The sequence below is a fragment of the Nicotiana tabacum genome, chromosome 20 (assembly GCF_000715075.1).
Source record: "Nicotiana tabacum cultivar K326 chromosome 20, ASM71507v2, whole genome shotgun sequence".
NCBI classification, from domain to species: Eukaryota; Viridiplantae; Streptophyta; class Magnoliopsida; order Solanales; family Solanaceae; genus Nicotiana; species Nicotiana tabacum.
The window spans coordinates 163,587,614-163,608,895 of record NC_134099.1 but is presented as its reverse complement, the minus strand read 5'-3'; the positions used below and the strand labels follow the sequence as shown (position 1 = coordinate 163,608,895).

General features: G+C 37.4%; 3 protein-coding genes across 4 annotated transcripts; 2 read left to right on the top strand and 1 right to left on the bottom strand.

Annotated features, from left to right (window-relative positions):
* The first annotated feature begins 3,407 nt into the window (after positions 1 to 3,407).
* On the top strand, positions 3,408 to 9,674 carry LOC107775987 (ubiquitin-conjugating enzyme E2 32). The gene is made up of 5 exons (XM_075241067.1): positions 3,408 to 3,767; positions 7,207 to 7,338; positions 8,068 to 8,152; positions 8,760 to 8,923; positions 9,005 to 9,674. The coding sequence occupies exons 1-5, from the start codon at positions 3,657 to 3,659 to the stop codon at positions 9,416 to 9,418; spliced, it is 906 nt and encodes a 301-aa protein (XP_075097168.1). The 5' UTR covers positions 3,408 to 3,656; the 3' UTR covers positions 9,419 to 9,674.
* A 234-nt stretch (positions 9,675 to 9,908) lies between these two features.
* On the bottom strand, positions 9,909 to 12,114 carry LOC107775991 (UPF0481 protein At3g47200-like). 2 transcript variants are annotated; one of them, XR_012703869.1, is made up of 4 exons: positions 12,020 to 12,114; positions 10,674 to 11,694; positions 10,326 to 10,564; positions 9,909 to 10,201 (listed from the first exon to the last, which is right to left on the bottom strand). XR_012703869.1 is itself a non-coding variant. In XM_075241066.1 (1 exon), exon 1 carries the CDS (start codon positions 11,676 to 11,678, stop codon positions 10,353 to 10,355), a length of 1,326 nt encoding a protein of 441 aa, XP_075097167.1. In that variant the 5' UTR covers positions 11,679 to 11,784; the 3' UTR covers positions 10,212 to 10,352. The 2 variants fall into 2 exon arrangements, 1 of the variants encoding a protein (XP_075097167.1); XM_075241066.1 differs by lacking the exons at positions 9,909 to 10,201; positions 12,020 to 12,114 and having other exon boundaries at positions 10,212 to 11,784.
* Positions 12,115 to 13,109: 995 nt separating this feature from the next.
* On the top strand, positions 13,110 to 21,080 carry LOC107775989 (aldehyde dehydrogenase 22A1-like). The gene is given in 15 exon segments (XM_016595796.2): positions 13,110 to 13,480; positions 13,620 to 13,663; positions 15,019 to 15,111; positions 15,811 to 15,938; positions 17,063 to 17,185; positions 17,312 to 17,465; positions 17,704 to 17,807; positions 17,884 to 17,962; positions 18,121 to 18,216; positions 18,636 to 18,773; positions 19,142 to 19,234; positions 19,236 to 19,358; positions 19,455 to 19,646; positions 20,323 to 20,466; positions 20,537 to 21,080. Coding segments are annotated over 15 exon segments (1,779 nt in total). The 5' UTR covers positions 13,110 to 13,368; the 3' UTR covers positions 20,693 to 21,080.
* Positions 21,081 to 21,282: the final 202 nt, after the last annotated feature.

The window sequence follows — 21,282 nt, the reverse complement described above, 5'->3', positions numbered from 1 at the left end:
TGGTTCAGTTTTGTTTGGACATTTTTGGTAAGTTTTCTTTTCCTTTTTGTTTTATTCAACTGCTAGTTAAGTATGTTAGCATGTTCTGTTGTGTTTGTTCGGTGTTTTCTGATACTCTTCTTAATTTCTTCCGTCTTTGTAAAGACCTTTTATTTGGTCAATTGTTTTCTGTGTATGATTTGAATGTATTCTGTGATATACATGTTCGATTAGATTAGTCGTCAAACGAGTTAATTCATATAGGTTCCCAGTGATTGAACAAAGTTGTCTGAAGTCACTCGGGACTCTGTACGTGTTGTTTATATGAACGATTGATTGTTATGTGTTACGATTAATATAGTCGAGTCGATATATGTCGTCAATTAGTTGCAGTCATTAATGATAACAACTTGATTCATGTTGTTTATTTTTGCTGTGATCGTATTTGAATCCCATTAGGAACTGAATTGTATTGCCTATTGATTTTGTTCAAATTGAATTAAAGAACATCTAGGGGAAAGGTTATAATGGCAGATTCAGACTTTGATTTTAAAACACGATGCCATTTGGTTTGGACCGTGGGCAGCATGTGTATGGTTAGCTTTAAGGAATTAAAATAACTGGACAGCATGTGCTGTCAGATTATATTCCCACTGCCCATACTTTTGTTAAATAAACAAGTGATTAGTACATTTTAACAACAAAAGAGAGAGGGGCTGTCAGGAATTTGATGGGAGTTTTATTTATTTAAAAGAGGTGAGTGGAAAAACAACAGGGAGGGGGGAATTTGGAGTTGTCAAAAAGACTGTAAAGTGTTAAGGTTAGGCTATAAAAGAGGCAGACCTTCCATTAGAAAGGGGGTTCAATTTTTTGGAGTCTGGAGAGATCCTGGGAGTAAGAAAAACTAAAAAGGAAAAACAGAAATAAATTTCAGAACATTGTGAATGAGTATTGTCTAGAAGAAACTGTGCAAGAGTCCAGTTTGATCAGGCTTTCTGTGGGGTTTTGCTTTTCCTGTTGTCTGCCAAGCTTTCTTGTGGTTATTGGATTTCTGTTGCTGTTACATTCAACACTCTGGGCTGTTGTTTCCTGCTCTGTTCTTTTTTCTGGGATTGTTCATTGGTCGCTCGACTCCTTGCTGAGCTTCACCATTATCGGCTGTTTATTTGTTGCTGTGTTGTTGTTGTGTCTGTTGCCGCTGTTGATTGTGGCACACTACTCGACTGATTATTCCCTTTCTTCCTTTCCTTTCTATACCAGGTACACACCCAATACACTGTCAGATGTAACTGGAAATTTGAGCATGAATGTAAATGAAAGACCTGAAGAATTTTGTTTATATACGTAGTTTGTCCCTTGAAATATCATGTAATGTATGAAATTTTATGCTTGTTTTGGATGCTGGAGATAGCCTTCAGGTCTGACAACTGTCAATGAATGGTAGTTTGAATGTTAGATTGTGCATATAGGATGGTGATAAGAGTATGCCTAAGGCAACAGGTTGTATCTCAGATTTAGTGCAATAGTGTAGTATAAGCATGTAATGTATGCCAAGCATGAAATTCTTACACTAAATAAGTTCTTTCCTTTCCAATAAATTGATATATATAACTCTTAAAACCATGTTTTAAGATCAGGAACACAAACTCAGGGCCTCAACCTCACAAAGGTCGAGTTCAGGCCAAAACAGGCCAAGCCGGCCTGCTTCGAACAAGCAGTGGCCCAGGTCTGGCCAATCACGCTTGGGCTGGATTTGGGCCCGATATTATTTGTTCGGACAGCCTCGTTTCTGATTTAGGCATTTCTGAATGTTGTTACAATCAACTTGTAAGCATGTAATTAATTAGGACTATCTACTGTTTTTCAATTGATAAGGACAAACGCGATAAGAAACGTAGTTGCTATAGGATATCCTTTTAAAATAAGAACGAGATGAGCCTCGATGAAAATAAACAAAACGTGCAAATGCGGGGCCCTTGTTTAAATGTATATTATCGAAGCATTTAGGTTCCAGGACGGGTTGTTTAGCAAATCTCACAACCCTCCTAAAATAACAATACGATAGACTCTTTAGGACGCGCCTTAATAAATCTTACCTTCTTAAACTCGGGTGCGCATTTATGTGACCCAAATCCAATTCTCAACGGAGTCGAAATGTGTTTCTAATCACGGGTACATTGATTGTGACGTGGTTCGAGATGCATGTCCATGACGTTGCAAATTCATAAAAAATAAAGAACGAGATGAGCCTCGCCAAATAAAAATACAAATTGCGGGGCCCTCAGTAAATATTTGCTTTAAAAATTATTTGGATTTCGGGATGGACCGTTTAGTAAAATTCCACGGTCTTACCCAAATAAGTACGCTAGTCGCTTTAGGCGCGTCTTTAATAATTTAATTTCCTTAAACTCGGGTGCGCATTGATGTGACCCAAATCCCAATCTCAACGGAGTCAAAGTGTGTCGACGACCACGGGTACATTGATTGTAACGCGGTTCGAGATACATTTTCACAACGTTGCAATTCCTGATAAAAACAGTAAAATGATAAAAGCGGTTAAAAGTTAAATTTTGCACATAAGTTCACACTTGTATAAAATCAGATAATCAAGCCGAATATGATAGTTAAGCGACCGTGCTAGAACCACGGAACTCGGGAATGCCTAACACCTTCTCCCGGGTTAACAGAATTCCTTATCCGGATTTCTGGTACGCAGACTGTAATATAGAGTCATTATTTTCCTCGATTCGGGATTAAAATTGGTGACTTGGGACACCCTAAATCTCCCAAGTAGCGACTCTGAAATTAATAAACCATCCCCGTTTCGATTGTCCTTTAATTGGAAAAAACTCCCCTGCGCCCTCTCCGGGCGCGGAAAAAGGAGGTGTGACAGCTCTGGCGACTCTGCTGGGGATTCTTTTAATTGACCCAGAACCACTGGTTCAGGGTTAAGAATTCTAGTTTTCAAATAAAATAAAAGAAACTTAAACAAGGAGTTTGCTGGAGTTTCTGGTTTCACAAAAAAAAATTCCATGTACATATGAAAGTGCATGCTTTCTTCTGGTATTAATACTAGAAATTTTTGTTAAAGGAATTAAAATTTGCTCTATCCTTTTTAATTCAACTATTCAAAATGTTTAAATTCTTCGTTGGTTTATTAGTATTTAGATCATCTTATCATCTCTCTTATAGTTTAATGCATATAAGAGTTCAAAAAATTGCGGGTGCGGGGTAGGGCGGGTGAACGCGGATGGAATGCGGGGCAGGTGAATGCGGGTTTAAATTCTATGCGAAGCGGGGCGAGTTTAAATTTCGCGGGTCAGACAGAACCCGCTCCGCACCCGCACCGCCTGCCATTCCTAATTCACTCCCTTGAGGATTAGCCTAATAAATTTCCTAAATTCATCCCTTCAAATCATTAATCTTTCATAATCACTCTTTACGAAAACAGCCATTAAGAGTTTGTCATTGTACCCAATAATTTACTGCCACGTCATCCTTAATGACGTGTCCCCCTCCCCAATCTTAAAATCCAACCCACTTCCACTTTTTCCCAAAAACAAAGTCTTCGCTTATTTATTCCCACCAATTTTCATCATCATCGGTGGAACTTTTCGACCGGCGGTAGGTTTAATTTTCCGACGTACGGTGGTCGGCGGCGGCTCAGATCGATAGAAATGGCGGAGGATAAGTATAATCTGAAAAATCCAGCGGTGAAGAGAATACTACAGGAGGTTAAAGAGATGCAATCTAATCCTTCCGATGATTTCATGAGCCTTCCTCTCGAGGTTTCAATTTTAATCCTTGATTTTCCAAATATTTACGAAAATCTACCTTATCCTTTCATGATTCATCTGTTTTTTCTCTTTGGACCTGTGGTGGATCTAGAATTTACATGTGGTACGCTGTTTGCTTTCTGAGATTCAAATCAATTGATGTTTGATTAAAATGTTTAACTTCTTAGGTGAATTGAAATTATAGTGCGAAACTTCCTAATGTCTATTGGTAATTTTAAAGATTGAGAATTTATATAGTCTGATTTAGCTTTAGATATATAGTCGAACTTACTGGCCGTGAGCAAAAACTGTAGATATATTCGAGTGGAGGTGTAAGTAATTTGCTGGATCCATCTGAAAGTTGGTCAAATTTACTGGCCACAAGCAATAACGATCAAATAAATAGGAAAATTTGTCTGTTTGTGCACATGTAGATGTATGTAGGGTGTGTCCGGGGGGGGGAGTGTATGTGTTTGTATACGGTTTTTTTTACTGTGAAAGTGAGGTTTGATGGTTTTCCGAATTGGCAAGGAAGGGGTTTCATTGATTCAACTTTATTGCATTCTGATTTTATGGATAATGTTCCTTTTCATAGCTGTTTCTGCTTGAATTTCTTGGTTGTTCATGTTGATCTGATTATCTTGATTTCTTTCTAATCCATTAGGCCTAAGGCTGAGTTAATGATGCTTCGTGTTCCATATTTTCTTCTGGATTCATTTTATACAACGTACCAATTTGGTTTTACAGTGCTGTTTTTTTTTATGAAGATAATTTCATTAAATGGCATCAAGAAGATGCATAGCAAAAATATACAACAAAAGTGTGGCTGCTCATATACAAAAACTTACATAACTAAGGAGCAGACACAATCCCAAAAAGATTCAAAGCTAGTTACAGGGGCCTGGTTGAACCAAGTAAATAAATTGATTAGACAAGTTGCTTTAAGAGAGTGATTAGGAGTTGAAATCTCATCAAAACATCTGCGATTTCTCTCATTCCAGATGCACCAAAAAATAGTAGCAGGCACCATTTGCCAAGTTTTTTTGATGGATTTCCCAACTCTCCATGAGCTCCAGCTCTCGTAAGCATCCTTGATACTGCAAGGCATGACCCAAGCAAGTCCAAAAACTGATAAAAACATGTTCCATATGTCAGTTGCTACCGTGCAATGAAGAAACAAATGTCTCACACTCTCAGACTCCTGGCACATAAAACATCTGTTTACTGTCGGAATGCTTCTTCTACTGAGGTTGTCTTGAGTAAGGCATGCTTCATGCAGGCTTGTCCAGATAAAACCAATTACTTTTATAGGGAGTTTGGTTCTCCATATGAGCTTCCACGACCATTTGTCAATCAGCTCTTTATTGGAGCATAGATTGTCATATCCTCTTTTGACAGTATAGGTTTTATCTTTGGAATCTCCCCATTCCAGCTTGTCCTTCACCTGAGGATTGACCTTAAAATCTGATAGTTTTGAAAGCAATCTCAGCAAGTCATTTAGTTCCCAGTCTTGGATATCTCTTCTGAACTGCAAGGCCCATGAGTTATATTGCCAATAGTGCTTTATAGTGGAATCCTTGTTGCTAGCCAAAAGAAATAGACTTGGGTGTTCGTCTTTCAGGATCTCTGACCCTAACCATCTATCTTTCCGGGAAGAAATATGAGTTCCATTCCCAAGCTTGAGTGATGACTTGAGTTGAAAGTCACCCCATAACTTTGAAATGTGTTTCCATGGCCCAGAACCATGAGGCAGTCTACTCTGTCTAGTACACCAGTTGTTTGTCACCCCATATTTTGCTTGTATTACAACTTTCCACAGCCCAGGGTTCTCCATGTTGTACCGCCAGTGCCATTTCATTAACAGACTCTTGTTGTGTAAAGTGAGATATTTTATTCCTAGCCCTCCATGCACTTTGGGGAGAATAACTCTTGGCCATTTAACCAAATGGAATTTGTGAGTTTGACTATTTCCTTCCCATAGAAAATCTCTCCTTAGTTGATCAAGTCTCCTTTGGACCTTAGCTGGGATTGGAAACAGGGACAAGAAGTAGGTAGGAATGCTATCCAACACACTATTGATGAGTGTAATTCTACCACCCAGAGAAAGATACTGCATTTTCCAGGAAGCTAACTTTTTTTCAAATTTTTCAATTACTCCATTCCAGATACCTAGAGCTTTGTATCTAGCTCCCAGAGGAGATATGTTGTAGGGAAAGAGCCCACCTTACAACACATTACTTCCGCAGGCTCTTCCAGGTTTTACAGTGCTGTTTTGCATATGTTATTTGTTATTTTCCTTTAGTTCAGCTGTGTGCAAATTGTCTATCCTCTATCTGGTCAAGTTTATCCTGTTGGATAAATTTTATCACGCTTTTGCATTTACTTCAAGGATTGCGTGAATTACCGACTCAATTCCAGACTAGTTAAGTTTGAATATATGAGGTCTCTATGCCAAGCAGTATTTACAGGATTGGACATAGCTAGATTAATTTAATACTTGTTGTACCTACTACAATTTCTTTTTATTTTTTATGATGGTGGTGTCCTTACCAGTTTGCACAACTATTCCACCGGGTACCTGCTACTTCCCACCAACATAGATACCTAGGTACTAGGTAACTCTGCCAATCAAGGCTTAGGCATTTGGGAAGAAATTATCTGGTGTCCTCCGCTAGGATTTAAACCTGAGGCCTCATAAGTCATAATTCTCCTGCCACTTTATTGGCCACAGGCCTTAACCTTGGGTGCTTGTCACCTATTAACCATCCTTTGTATTCATTTTACTATATTCGGACCCATTTCATTCTTATACTATAATTTGTCAGTTAGGGCAAATTAGATATTCTTTAAAGCTATAGGTTGTCTAAATCTCACCTTTATTCCTACGTGGATGTACAAGTCTTAAAATTTGAAACTGCTTTGACAAATCCTTCTTTGTCGACCGCAGAAATAAACTAAATTACAAATAGGACAAGGCAGCAACACCTGATTTGTACTATTTAAAAGATAATAGTGGTCCTATGCCCATGATATAAAACTCTTAAGCTTCAGTAAAATTTGGCATAGTGGTTTTTGTGTTCTAAGTTCAAATATGTTAAGGATTATGGTTGATCCTGCTTAAGAATCAACCTCACTAACGATGAATGAGCTCCGTGCTCTTCTAGCTCAGTTTGATGCCATTCTGCTGTGATGATATAAATAGGTCAAGATTTGATTTTGGGCATTTTCCTTCCGTTATGAGGTGACTGTGTATTTTGGATTCTTGAATCTATCACTAGTAAATGGATTTCATCATAATAGCTTCTGTAGATATTACTTTCAGAAATATCGTATCTTGCATCACATTTTTATGACAAATGACTAGTTATCTTCTATGAACAAGTTATTTTTTAATTCTGGAAGTTGTACGATGACACAACAACTTAAGCTGACTTTTATATTACATTTTCAGGAGAACATCTTTGAATGGCAATTCGCAATCAGGGGTCCACGAGATTCTGAGTTTGAAGGGGGGATTTATCATGGACGGATCCAGTTGCCTGCCGAATATCCTTTCAAGCCTCCTTCTTTCATGCTTTTGACTGTAAGTTTCTTGCTGTTTTAAAAGCTAGTCTTACTACTTAAGTCATTTTATGGTATAAGTTTTAGTAGAGATCAGAATGGGGCTAGTGATGTTGGTCAAACCTCACCTGCCACAAGCGGGCTTCACAGATTGGGCTGGGCAGGGTGCTAATTAATTTTGATGTGAAAAAAAGGATAAATAGCAGGTATCTTGGGAAAAAGAGGCTGAGGAGATTTGTAATTCAAGTGGAAAGTAAGCAAGTCTTAGGAAAGTCTTACCATAGGATAAGATCTGACTGAAGAGTACTGAAGGAAAGTCGATTTACTTGTACTCTCTTTTGTTTTGCATCTTCTTGATGCCTTTAATGAAAGTCTCTTACTTCATAAAATAAACAAATGAGTACTGAAGGAAGTCTTTGCTTTGCTCCACGTGCAAATCTGGAACATGTTTTTGAAGTGTGACCCAAGTTTCCCTCCCACTACCTAGTTTTTCTCGGGAGGGTAGCGAAAAAGATTGGAAAAAGCCAACCAAAGGGAAAAGCATGAACAAACTGAAAAAGAAGATATGGCATTGTTAGGAGCAGTGGGTGGTCATGTGAGTTGTGCAGGGAAAAGGAAGCCTGTCTTGTGGGTTGGGATAGTCTACCAACAGTAGAAGCAAAACCCTATCCCATTCAATTGCCATCTGGGTTTAGAGTTGATGCATTTCATGTTTAATAATCTGCTAACTCATGGTTGATTCTCTTTTCAGCCCAATGGACGTTTTGAAACCCAAACCAAGATATGTTTGAGCATTTCTAATCATCACCCTGAGCACTGGCAACCGTCATGGAGTGGTAACTTCATCATTCTCTCGACCATTTTTGCAATATGTTATATTTTAATGAATAATTCACTTTCATATTGTTGCACCAGTGTTTACTTTTGTTTGGGTTGGGGGGGGGGGGGGGTGCAAATTTAGGCAATGTCATGTTAGGACATAAAAAGATATCTTCATCTGAATGAGTTGGCATTTTCCTTTCTTGAAATTATATGGTCCTGTGCTTTTAACCTATGGCTGTATTTAGTTGAGTGTACTTAAAATTGGCTTTAGGCTGTGTTGATGGATTTAAAAGTCAGGAGATATGATTGAATATGTGGTATAACTTATATGATTACTGTTGGTGTCCTGTACTTGAGCAAAACTAAAATGCGAACACCCACAGTATGCAAAAATCTCAATAAAATAGTAGTGTGAGCAACCCATATGGATTGGCGACTAAATACAATACATTATTGGCCTGCAATTATTATTCTTTAGTTGTATTGACAAGAAAAAAGCAGTTTGCAGTGCGCAAGCTATTGTGTGGTTTAGTCTTTTGTCTTAATGGATGCTGCTTTCCATCTTTTGGTAAGACGGAGCTACGGTAGCTAATTAGTGTTTAAATATCTTATGATTTGCAGTTCGGACTGCGCTGGTAGCTCTGATTGCATTTATGCCCACCAACCCAAATGGTGCCCTTGGATCACTAGACTATACAAAGGAAGAAAGGCGTGCTTTAGCTATTAAATCTCGTGAAACGGCTCCAAGATATGGAACTCCCGAGCGCCAGAAGCTGATTGACGAGGTATAACATTATCTGAATATCATTTTGATATCCAATCCATCGTCTGCAGGCTCAAGCGTTAATAGTTGATTTGTTTTACAGATTCATGAATACATGCTAAGCAAAGCACCCCCAGTTCCTCAAGCTACTTCCTTGCCAGCTCATGAAGAACAGAACATTAATGGAGAGGATGAGGTCCAAGAGAGTCCTGAAAACCCCAGCGCCGAGACTGCTGAGGAAAGGCTTCATAATCCATCTGATGCTAACACAAATATTGAAGAGAGACGCGAATTGGCTTTAGATGCAGAACCTGTACCGGCACCTATAGAGCTCCCTACTGCACGGCCAAGTGAGCCTCGGGTACTGCATACACCTCAACAGAGCGTCTCGAGGCAGGCTGATGACCGTATATTTACATGGGCAGCAGTTGGACTCACAATTGCTATACTTGTACTTCTGTTAAAGAAATTCATGAAAGCTAATGGCCACGGTGCTGTTTTCATGGATGAATCCTAAATCTACCAGCAGTAAATATGGAGTTCAACAGGGAATATGTTTGGCAATTTACTCCACTTGGGCCAGCTTATCCAGGAATATGTAGTATATTTATCCCTTTGCTGTTGTGACATCAACTATATAGATCGTGTAAACATGAATTACCATATGTTATTTTGACAGAGTTCTTGTATAGATAAAAGAGGGTCCTTTTTCTCAGATGTGAAGGATCATGTGAAGAAGTTAAGATGAAGTAAAGAAATTTAGTTTCACATTAGCTTGCTTCTTTCTGTTCGAAACGTGTATAAAGAATATTTATGGCTGTTTTCAAGTAATAATAATAACAGGAATGTACTTGTCTTAAGTTTAAAGGAGATAAAAAGATTGATGGGTATTAAGCTAATTCATTTTTATAATAGAAACAAGGTAATATACAATCTATACTCATTTCTAATCTGCCAACTACTTCAAAAGTTTGATGATTATTCCGAGTCACTAAATGGAATCTTACAATTCTGTATCTTAGGAGCTGTAGGTGTCTGGCTACAATCTGCATCAACTTTTTCATGAATCACTTGGGGGGGGGGATAGAATCCTTCCATCCTTAACAAGAAGTCTCGGGTTTGAGGTTGTGGTGGGATGGATAGGATCTCTTCATCCTTAACTAGAAGTCTCGGGTTTGAGGTTGTGGTGGGATGGAATGGATAAGATCCCTGTACCCTTAACCAGAAGTCTCGGGTTCGAGCCTTGTGGAATGAAGAGAATCTAGGTAAAAAACACTCCTTTAATGGGATAATTTGGAATCTGCATATAATGGTGTATACCAAAACGAAAATGATGAAAGGAGATTGAAAACTCAAATTTCTCAGAAGTGGTGCAGTAAAAATGCTGGTAAAGAAAATAAAATTGCAGTAAAAATAGAAACTACTGAGAAAACAGTCAAGCCTGCAATTCCTTAGGAAGTCTTTTCATATACATTGCTGAGTTTCTGGCAACATACTTTCCACATTGTTTTCTTCTTGTATCCATTAACTTTCTCACAAAGTCCACTATAATAGAAATCCTTGACATCAAACTCTACATGAAGCTTATGGAACAGTTGAAAAATCTCTTCATCATTATATAAACTGCTGTCCAAAATCTCCCTCTGTATTAAATGGCTTGCATCTTTTGCAGACCTTACAAGAGATTTCATGAGGTAAACGTAAGACATAACGTGTTTCGAACCAATGTTACTGTGAGCCAGTAAAGTAGTTGTGGATACTGTTGTACGAACATCAGACGCTAGATATCTCACTCGCATACTTGTTGAACCAAAATGCTCCAGTGCCATCAGATTTCGGAATAAAATCTCAGAGTAGTTGTGTATTTTCAAAGTTGGGATTTCCAATACTTTGTCTTTGGTGAATCTCACATTCATAACACTTTCACTTATTGCCTTCTTGAACTTGATCCCTACAGCATGAAGATGTAGTACATTGTGCAAATGCTTTTGTACCCCATTTGGTTGAATTTGAGGAATTGTTGGAAGATAACATTGGTGAACCAAGTCCAATAAATGGTGAACTTTAGGGCCAAATTTCTCTATAGTAATGAGTCCTTCACCTGGAATTAATTTTCTAAAGAAGAGTAAAGCAAGTTGAATAAGGGAATAATTACATTCTTTAGGAATTGGAACTAAGTGAAATATTTGGTGTAGAACAAAAAAGGGGATTTGATTTTCGAGTAGAATTAAGTCACATCTTAAACGAAAAAACATCTCGTAATTGCTAAAGAATATATCATCTCTACGTCGATAACCCTTTAAAGCAAGCTTGATAAAAAGCTCAATGAGAAAGCCACAATCAAGCAACATCATTTGGACAAATTCATTACTTCCAATTTGATCAATTGTGTTTTCTCCATAGCATTTTCTTGCTTTCTCCTCTAAATCTCTAAGTGCTTTCACACAATTCTCTAAAATGGGTTGTGTGTTTATTGGTTTTCGACTAACTAGCGTGTTGAGATAACACCACTTTTGTTCCTCCATGTTTTTAAGTGTGTCAACTCCATGATGAAAAGGACCTATCGAGACTAATTTAGGAGAGTAACTATTTTCACTTCCCTTTTTTATTTCTAGAGGAACTCTGTTGATACAATGAAAACTTGAGATATTTTTCATCTTTTCGCCAATTGATTGTACAAGATCTTCTTCTTCTTGCACGATATCGAGTAACACATGATCTTTGGTTTTGATATTTGTATAGGATATATCTTCTTCTTTCATCTTTTCTTGAGACATTAGTAGAATTGATTCCCTACAAAATTTTTATTTCATTAATCTTTATAACTGAATTAACCAAACTCCTGCAGAAAAAAAAAGAACTTTCAAAAACCTTGAATGTGTACCACCCACCCCTAACAACCATTTTAAGCATCGACGAATTCAAGATTTAGAGTCAGAGTACGTTTTGTTTTTTATATATGTCTCGAACACATATATCTAGTCTGAGCTAGATAAGTGAATTATGTCGATTACGATACATCTAATCTAAATCCTCCACTATCCCTAAGGTGAAAAAGAAAGAAAAAGAGAAGCAAATAGATGAAATTAAAGGTTGAAAAAGATTGAAATAAGTTTACCAGATGAATGCAGCAATGATATTAAAGAGATAATCCAAATATGTTGATGATGACAAACCATAAAATAAAGGAATATGATGATTGGTAGGTGTTATATTAATTGTGTCTAAAAATAAAATTTTATATCTTCTTATGAATTTCACAGATAGGAGAATTCATTTGTTTACTTCATTTAGAGAAAAGCATTTGTTTTGTCAGAAAGCAAAGAATTAATACAAAGAAAAGCTTATTAATTACTTCTCTAAGAATCTTGAATTGGAAACAGTATTGGAGTAACAAAAGAATATAAATATTCTTAGACTTTGTTTTAAGTTGCATATATGTAAAGTTACTCTCTTTTATTGTTTCCAAATACAGGTAATATCCAGCGGCCAAAGCTTAGACAAATGAAAAATACTCATAAAAAGAGAATAACAAAGTATATTATGAGGTCAAACGTATTTAATTTTAGATGTAAATTTGTACCTCAATTTTTTAACTTTTAAAATATAATTTATGTTTATTAAAGCTATATATACAACAACAACAACAACAACATAGTGAAATTTCACTAATGGAGTCTGAGAAGGGTAGTGTGTACGCAGACCTTACCCCTACTCCGAAGGGTTAGAAATACTGTTTTCGAAAGACCCTCGGCTCAATAGAACAAAAGGACAAAAGTAGAGAATATTAGTATCACCACAGAAATAATAAGAAAAAATATGAACATAAATCCCGAAGAAAAATGCAAAGTAAAGCGATAGCTATTGAATATGTCATGCACTGAAATAGTATGACACAACAATGACACTAGGTATCTTAGATAAAAACCCTATCAGACTAGTCACAAAGGTATAAGTAAGACAAGTCCCAACTACCTCCTAACCTACAACCTTAATACTCGACTTCCACAACTTCCTATAAATCACAATCTTATAATTGAAGTCTATTATATACAGTCTTACCTTATATTTTATTTCCACGGCTCGAACCTCTAGCCTTGTGGTCACGTAGCAACAACTTTACAAGAGAGCCCTTCATATACCCAGTGAAGTACTCATACATTAATTACCTATATTAAGATCTAAAATGTGTACAAGTTGACTAGCCTTTGTTGAAAAAATTTACTTATCACAAATCATTACATATTTAGAAGCGGTAAAACTAGCAGTGACTAAATAATTAGTGAACTAAAAAGTAATGTAAACACTGAAAAGCGACGTCAGCGAGGAACTGAATCTTATTTTTTTCTTTGTGGCTATGGAGATTCATTTCAAATATTCCTTCTAAAGAGTAGCGTAAAACCCTAACGTTCTTCTCGATTTGGCCATTTCCCTCTCCGAAGCTTCTAGAGTTTTCCCGAAACTTCCATGGCGTTCTGGTGGGCGCTGATTGTAATTGTATTCGCATTCGCGATCTGTAAGTTACTGTTGATGCTCATTCCTTCCAATGTCCCTTCCATTGACGTCGACACTTCCGACGGTAAGGCTTCGAACAAAATGTCGTCGTATTTTGCATTTTGCACTACTTTCAAATTGCTTATTATTGATAGCTGTATTGTTGATTTATTTTTTTTACATGTATTAATTCGTTGATTTTAATGATATTTTTGGTGTTATAGTGTTGGACGATGGGAATCACACGAAAGAGAACAGCTTCATTTATGTAAGTAATGAATGAAATGCTTTTTGCTTAGAGTCGAATTTTGGTACATTTACTTTATGTTGATATTATTGATGGTGTTGAACTATTCCATCGGGTACATCCCACCAGGACAAGTACCAGATAACTCTACCCATCAAAGCTCAGGCAGATGGGAAGGCAAAAAGCACTAGGTGATTTCTTCTCATCCGCCTACGCCTTGGTAGGAAGAGTTCTACCCGGTACCTGTTGAAATAGTTGAGGTGCGCAAGCTGGCCGCGCACTACTATCAAATACTAATTATAATAATAATAGTAGTAGTAATAGTAGTAGTAGTAGTAGTAGTAGATAGTGTCGAATTGTGTTTTGCTTAATTTTTTTTTTGTCGTTTTTATGTTTGAAATGTTTTTCATGGCGTGATTTGGTTGAAATGTGGTTAGTTGAGGAGGCACTGTAGTGATAGATATTTTACTGTATTGCAGAAAACAATTTGAATTTGGAAGTGTGTTTGGTAGAATGTAAAGCTGTTTCCTGTGGAAAGTGTTTCACATTGACATTAGAAATCATTTACTAGAACATTTTACAATGTTCAATTGGTATATTATAATCATAATATCATACAAGGTGGTAGATAGAGTATGGGGATTGAATTCCCCAAGGTGGAAGTCTAACGGTCGGGGCAACCTTGGGAAGCAAGATTAAAGTCCCAACATAAGCTATACTAGATGAATTATTCTTATCTGCTTAAGCTTGGTAGCCTGAGTTACATGGTACATGTACTGGTGAGAAATAGAAAGTATCTAATGAATTAACCTAGGTGTGCACAAGTTGGCCAAAACATCACCTTTTAAAAAAAACGAAAAGAATGTGATGATCGTATTTTTGTGGTGTTTTTGTAAAGGTTGTCAAAAAAGCCTGAATGTTGGTTGAAGCAAAAGATATGTAGCAGAATGGGGATATTTTGTGAAAGAAAATGATCTCCGTCAGTAAGTTTCTGAAGTCAATTTTCTTCTTTCGATGGAAATAAGTTTATTCCGCAACCATTTTCAAAAATTCAAGATAACTGAACACTGAAAATTATTGGGAAAATATTTGTCTTAGTGAACACACTGGGAATATGAGTTTTATGTAATTTACAGCTTCACATCTTACTGAGAGTAGCTCTTAGGTCTTAGCGCTTCCAACTCATTTACACTATCAAGAAGGCATTTCTCTTTAGGAGAACTAGTCAGATGACACAGTTTGAGTTTTAATGTGGTGTGCATGTCTGTGTTGTTAGAACTTTGCCCTCTTACCTTTTGTGGAACTTTATATGGTTCATTCCACAAAGAAAAGAATGTGACACTTGTATCTTTTCATGACGAATTTTGCTCATTTAGATTCCCTCGAGAAGGCATACAGACAAAGTTCAGTGCTATGAACCTGCAACAATGAAGTACCTGGGTTTTTTACCAGCGCTGAAACCTGATGAGGTCAGATTTATGTACTAATTGTGTTCCTCTATTCTAAATGTCAATATCTTGTGTCATGCACTAAACTAACTTCCCCTTTTTCCTCCATCCTTTTTACATGGTTCAGTATCTAGAATCTCTGTAATTTCTCAAAAAGTATGTAGTAATTTTGCATGAAATTTTGCATAAAAATACTGAGTCATATTATTGGGATTTGATTAAGCAATCAGCTCACTGGTTCTCTTTTCCCGCCACTTATTATTGTAAGAACCTATATTACTCGGACTCTCCGAAAATATCGCCGGGTGCATGTCGTATTCTCCAAAAGCAGTGTATTTTTGGAGAATCCGACACGGGTGCGGCAGTATTTTGGAGAGTCCCCGCAACATAGGTAAGAACCTTTATGTGATCATAAACTTATACATGAACTTCAAGATTATAGGTTTGTTCTTACAAATAAACCAAACAGGTGTGCTAAGATTAGTGTCAGAATTAATAATCCTTATTTGGCACACTTTTTCACCAGCGTAGGCCTTATCATAGTTAAAGTGGTGGAGGTTCCCCGTGGTTTGTGGTTTGCCTTAGCTTTTTCCACCTCATATCTGGAATCGTATTAATTTCCTTGTTTTTCACCCCTAAAACCAGCATCGGCAGTCTTTTGTAGATAAATACCTCTTTACATGCAAGCCAAATGCAATTAACAAATTAAATTATGCTCAGGTTAAGGAGCGGGTTGCACATGCAAGGAAAGCTCAGAAGATATGGGCAAAGAGTAGCTTCAAGCAAAGACGTCTGTTTCTGCGTATACTTCTAAAGTATATTATTGAACATCAAGACCTTATATGCAAGTAAGGGCCACTTACCATGTAAAACTGCTGTTTGACACTGCCAACAATAATGACACTTTTAAATATGTTCAAGGTGCATGATGAAAGATACTGAAATGCTTAAGGTAGTTGTTGCCTATGTTTCTTCAACATCATCTGTATAGGAGCAGTAAACTCTTAAACTGACAATATTCGAGCAAAAACTTAGGGAATTAGACTGGATTCTTTCTTTTTGGGACATCATTTTACGGATCAAAGAATTTAGAAGAGTTAGTGATGCTGGAAGACTCTATATGCTGAAGTCCATGTTGACGCATATGTCAGTTTTTATGGATGTGAGGTACAATTCGTGACCAAATATTGGTGGACCTCCAAATGAAATATTATCAGTTATTGATTTATACACTAACATGGTGTACACAGTAAAGTGTTTCAGGAGAGACCCATAGTTGAGACAATTCTTGTGGTGGTCCAGATAGAAAGTGCTTGGAGACAGGAGCAGTGTTCCATTGAACATAATTTCGTTTCGCAATCATACACTACGAAATTGAAGAGGAGATAAGTGCAGAAAATCTATTAAACTATTGCCCAATTTATCCAAAAAAAAAAAAAACTATTTCTTAGAGATCATAACTTTATGCCAGTGACATTATTCCAAGTGTTTGGTTGCATTCAAAGTTTTCTGTCCAATAATACTAAATATAACTATTGAAATATCAAAGATAGACAAATAAAAGATCTGCAGAAGAATCTCGCCCCCAGGGCTTTGGTCTAATGGTAAGAGCTCAGAAAGTGATGCATAGGTTAGCGCATGTCACATGCTCGAACAATGCTGCAGACAAAAGCATGGTATTTAAGTGGAGAAAGATAGAGGGGAGGGCCCATTATCGATAGAGTTTCAAACCATGCGCCACCGGCCCTCGGGATTTATTGGTCATAAAAAAATAATAACAGATGAATCTCATGATTATGAAAACCTATCATTATCCAATTTCTCTTTCTCTCGCATATGACAACCTATAGTTTTAGCTTTTAGTCTAAGAGTTAGTTGCATTTAAATTGCCTCTTCTTTACACTAAACTACTATTTATCTTCCTATTTTTATTTGACCTTGTCGGATTATTTCTTTGAACAACTTTTGCTAGTATCTCTTCACGTGATACTGGAAAAACAATGGTAGATGCCTCCTTGGGAGAAATAATGACTACATGTGAAAAGATACATTGGCTTCTTTCAGAGGGTGAAAAGTGGCTAAAGCCTGAATACCGGTATGTCATGCAAATGGTTTCTCTTACTTGCATTTCTTTAAAATAGTGGATCCATTACTTCCATGGCTTCAGCCCTTGATACCTAGAAGGGCAAAGAAATTTATGATTAAATGTTGTGGTTTGCAGTTCATGTGGGAGATCAATGCTTCACAAGACTGCAAAAGTGGAATTTTATCCTCTTGGTGTTGTTGGTGCTATTGTTTCGTGGAATTACCCATTTCACAATATCTTTAATCCAATGTTGGCTGCAGTCTTCTCAGGGAACAGCATTGTGATAAAGGTCTTCATTTTTCCTTTCCAACTATCTACGGTTCCTGTTTGCTCATGGATAGAACTTTAGCAACATGGTATGCACTTGGAAAATATTTGAGATGAGCATACTTAAACGTAGTTGTCACATCTTGAACTTTAAATATGTACACATACAATTAAAACTGAAAAATATACAACCTCTCAGAAGCAAAATGCTAAAAAGCAGTGGTTTTGATTTTGACGAGATCCCCTCGTTGTTACCTTAGGTCTCAGAACATGCCAGTTGGTCTGGGTGTTTCTATCTGCGAATCATTCAAACTGCTCTTGCTGCAGTCGGAGCTCCTGAGAACTTGGTAGAAGTTATAACTGGGTATGCATTTATAGAGCATTTATCATCTTTGCTCTGGGTTGATTTGGCATACATTTTATCAAATTTTCCTTGCCAGCTTTGCTGAAACTGGAGAGGCACTAGTATCCTCTGTCGACAAAATGATATTTGTTGGATCACCTGGTGTGGGCAAAAAGGTAAGTCACCCTGAATAGGGCTTATCTTTTCATATCTTATGTGGAGCAACTTAAATTCCCTTTTCATCTTCTCGATAGCTTTAATTTGATTAACCTTTCTTTTTATTTTTCTTTTTTCTGCTTTATAAATCCTGATGTTCTGACTTTGTGTTCTGCAGATTATGCGGACTGCTGCAGATACACTGATACCAGTTACCCTTGAGCTTGGTGGAAAAGATGCATTTATTGTCTGTGAAGATGCCGATGTGCCACATGTATAAATTTTTCTAGTCTGCTTTCTTTTTGGGGATAAAGTACATTTGATTACTTTCCACTATGATAAGATCATTCAAATCTCTACGAGAAATTAAAGAAAGAAGATAATGGAGGTGCTAATTTCTTGATACAACAACAACAACAACAACAACAACAACAACAACCCAGTATAATCCCACTTAGTGGGGTCTGGGGAGGGTAGTGTGTACGCAGACCTTACCCCTACCCTAGGGTAGAGAGACTGTTTCCAAATAGACCCCCGGCATCCTTCCCTCCAAGAACTTCCCACCTTGCTCTTGGGGAGACTCGAACTCACAACCTCTCGGTTGGAAGTGGGGGTTGCTTACCATCAGAGCAACCCCTCTTGTCTTATATACCTTTATTTCATGAGCCTTTAATGAAATAAAACTTAATGCAGGTTGCACAAGTTGCTGCCAGAGCAGCTCTCCAATCAAGTGGGCAGAATTGTGCTGGTGCAGAACGTTTTTATGTTCACAAGGACATTTACTCTTCTTTTGTTGCTGAAGTAGTTAAAATTGTGAAATCGGTTACTGCTGTACGTATCTTTTCTCCTTTTTGCCTCATTTTCAACTCGATGCATTATAAGATCTTTATTCTTCATGGGACAGCATTTTGCTTATAATGGTTGTTTGACTTCTTAGTTAGATAGCTTATTGATCTTATCTGAATGTTCAGCTCCCTATATATCATGTTCATCCTTGTTCAGTTTCCAGTATGCTGCTAATTGTGAGCGTTATAAGTATGAGTTTGCCCAGAATTGAGAGATAAATACATAATAATTTCCTGAAGCCTAAGCATAAAACTACTTATTCTCTTGTTAATTACATTAATATTAGTGATTTTGCTGATGTGGTCCAATTTTCTAAAATAATTATATAATCAAAACTGAAAATATTATTGTAGGGCCCTCCTCTATCTGGGAAGTATGACATGGGAGCCATATGCATGCAAGAGCATTCTGAAAAGCTTCAGTACCTGGTAAATGATGCCCTAGACAAAAGGCGCTGAAATTGTTGCTCGAGGAAGTGTAGGCAATATTGGCGAAGGTGCTGTTGATCAGTACTTCCCTCCTACTGTGATTGTAAACGTAAATCACACCATGAAGTTGATGCAGGAGGAGGTATCATCAGTTTGATATATTTTCTTTTGTTTTAGTTTACTACAGGGATAAAGGTGGTCTGATTAACTCCATATGGAAATTGCTAATTGCTCGCAGGCTTTTGGACCAATATTGCCAATAATGAAATTCAGCTCTGATGAAGAAGTTGTTCAGCTTGCAAATGATTCAAAATATGGACTTGGTTGTGCTGTATTTTCAGGCAGTCAGCGTCGTGCTAAGCAGATAGCTTCACAATTACATTGTGGAGTGGCTGCTATCAATGACTTCGCATCAAGTTACATGTGTCAGGTACTTGGAGTGTAGGCATCAAACTCTTGAGGCATTTTATCAAGAGTTTGGCATACTTATATGTGACTATTTGCTTCATGATGATTGAGGTATGATTACAAACTAGCGACAATTTTGTGAACCTTAGACAATACCCTGTGACATCTGCATGAGAACTCCATTAGTGATTGCCGTAATTATCTTTTCTCCATTATTACTATTTATGTATCAAGGTTCATTCTGCTTAAGTCTAACTGTCCTACTTGAAAGTTTATGCAGATCCCACATGGTCTTATTATTTCTTAACCTTCACATCAAAAGAGATCAAAAAGATCCTTTCCATCATGACTTACCCTAATTCTTCAACTGCCAAAGTAACCCTTAATTGCATAACCTAATCCAAAGCTACCTTTCCCCTCGTGACTTGATCCCATTCTCAATTAGTGAGGCTCATGACCTTTCTGCTCCCATCATCGGTCCTGAAGCTTCACCATGTCCAACCCTGACATCTCCCTCTTCTAAAGGCCAACTACCTCAAAAGTGCCAAACTTTATCCTTTAAAACTGACTTTGGTTTAAATATTTTGGACCTCCCTGCTTACTTGGTTAACGCCATCCCCCTTCCCGGCATCCCTTTTTTCATGTTTCTTTTCAAATTGCGCCCCTTCTCAACCTTTCTTCTGAATAATGATATGCAGTCCCTGCCATTTGGTGGTGTAAAAGACAGTGGATTTGGAAGATTTGCTGGTATTGAAGGATTGCGAGCTTGCTGTCTTGTAAAATCAGTGGTGGAGGATCGGTGGTGGCCTCTTATTAAAACCAAGATACCAAAGCCTATTCAGGTGAGTTCCACATCTTCTGAAGTCATTCTATCATTCATACACTTCATGTCATTTACCCATATTTTTGCAGTATCCTGTTGCTGAGAATGGATTCGAGTTTCAAGAGTCTCTTGTGGAGGCTCTTTATGGTTTGAACATCTGGGATCGTCTACGGGCATTGGTGAATGTTTTGAAACTCCTTTCAGAGCAAACCACCCCCATGAGCAATAGAAGGCGAAGTGACTAAAACTACTGCTCATCTTTTTTGGCGAGAAGCTTAAAAACAAGCACTCAAACAATTTCCTTTGATCTCTCATCCTGCAATTGCTCTCAGGACTGAACTCTTCCTCACGTTTACCTTTGGGTTACTAACTGGATAATCAATTTTGGTTTTTGTCGGGATTATTCAGATTAGTTCGAATTACTTTTCTGTCCAGCTTTGACACTCGTGAAATTGTTAATGCAAGGACAGTAGATGTATAGACAATAGTTTTGAGTGTGCTTTAAGCTAAAATAGTTCATCGGCACTATCCCATGGTGCATGACTATGGCCAGGCTATATGTATCCTCCGATGACCTTTCTTATTCTCAAAATTGCACCATTTTAGTAAAAGTTCTGCCTGGTGACATTCCAATCCGAGCCAAAAGAAGCTTGTATACCAAATTGAAATGAGACCATAGTTGTATTACATTTAGCAACATTTCGGAGTTTCATGCTCTGGCCTTAGCTATGATAGTTCACTGTACTCATCAAGGAGTGTTACTTGCAGCAATACTTTAGTAGCGCGCAGGGCAAAGACTTTTGAATCGCATCTAGAAGAGTTACTTTTAAATGGA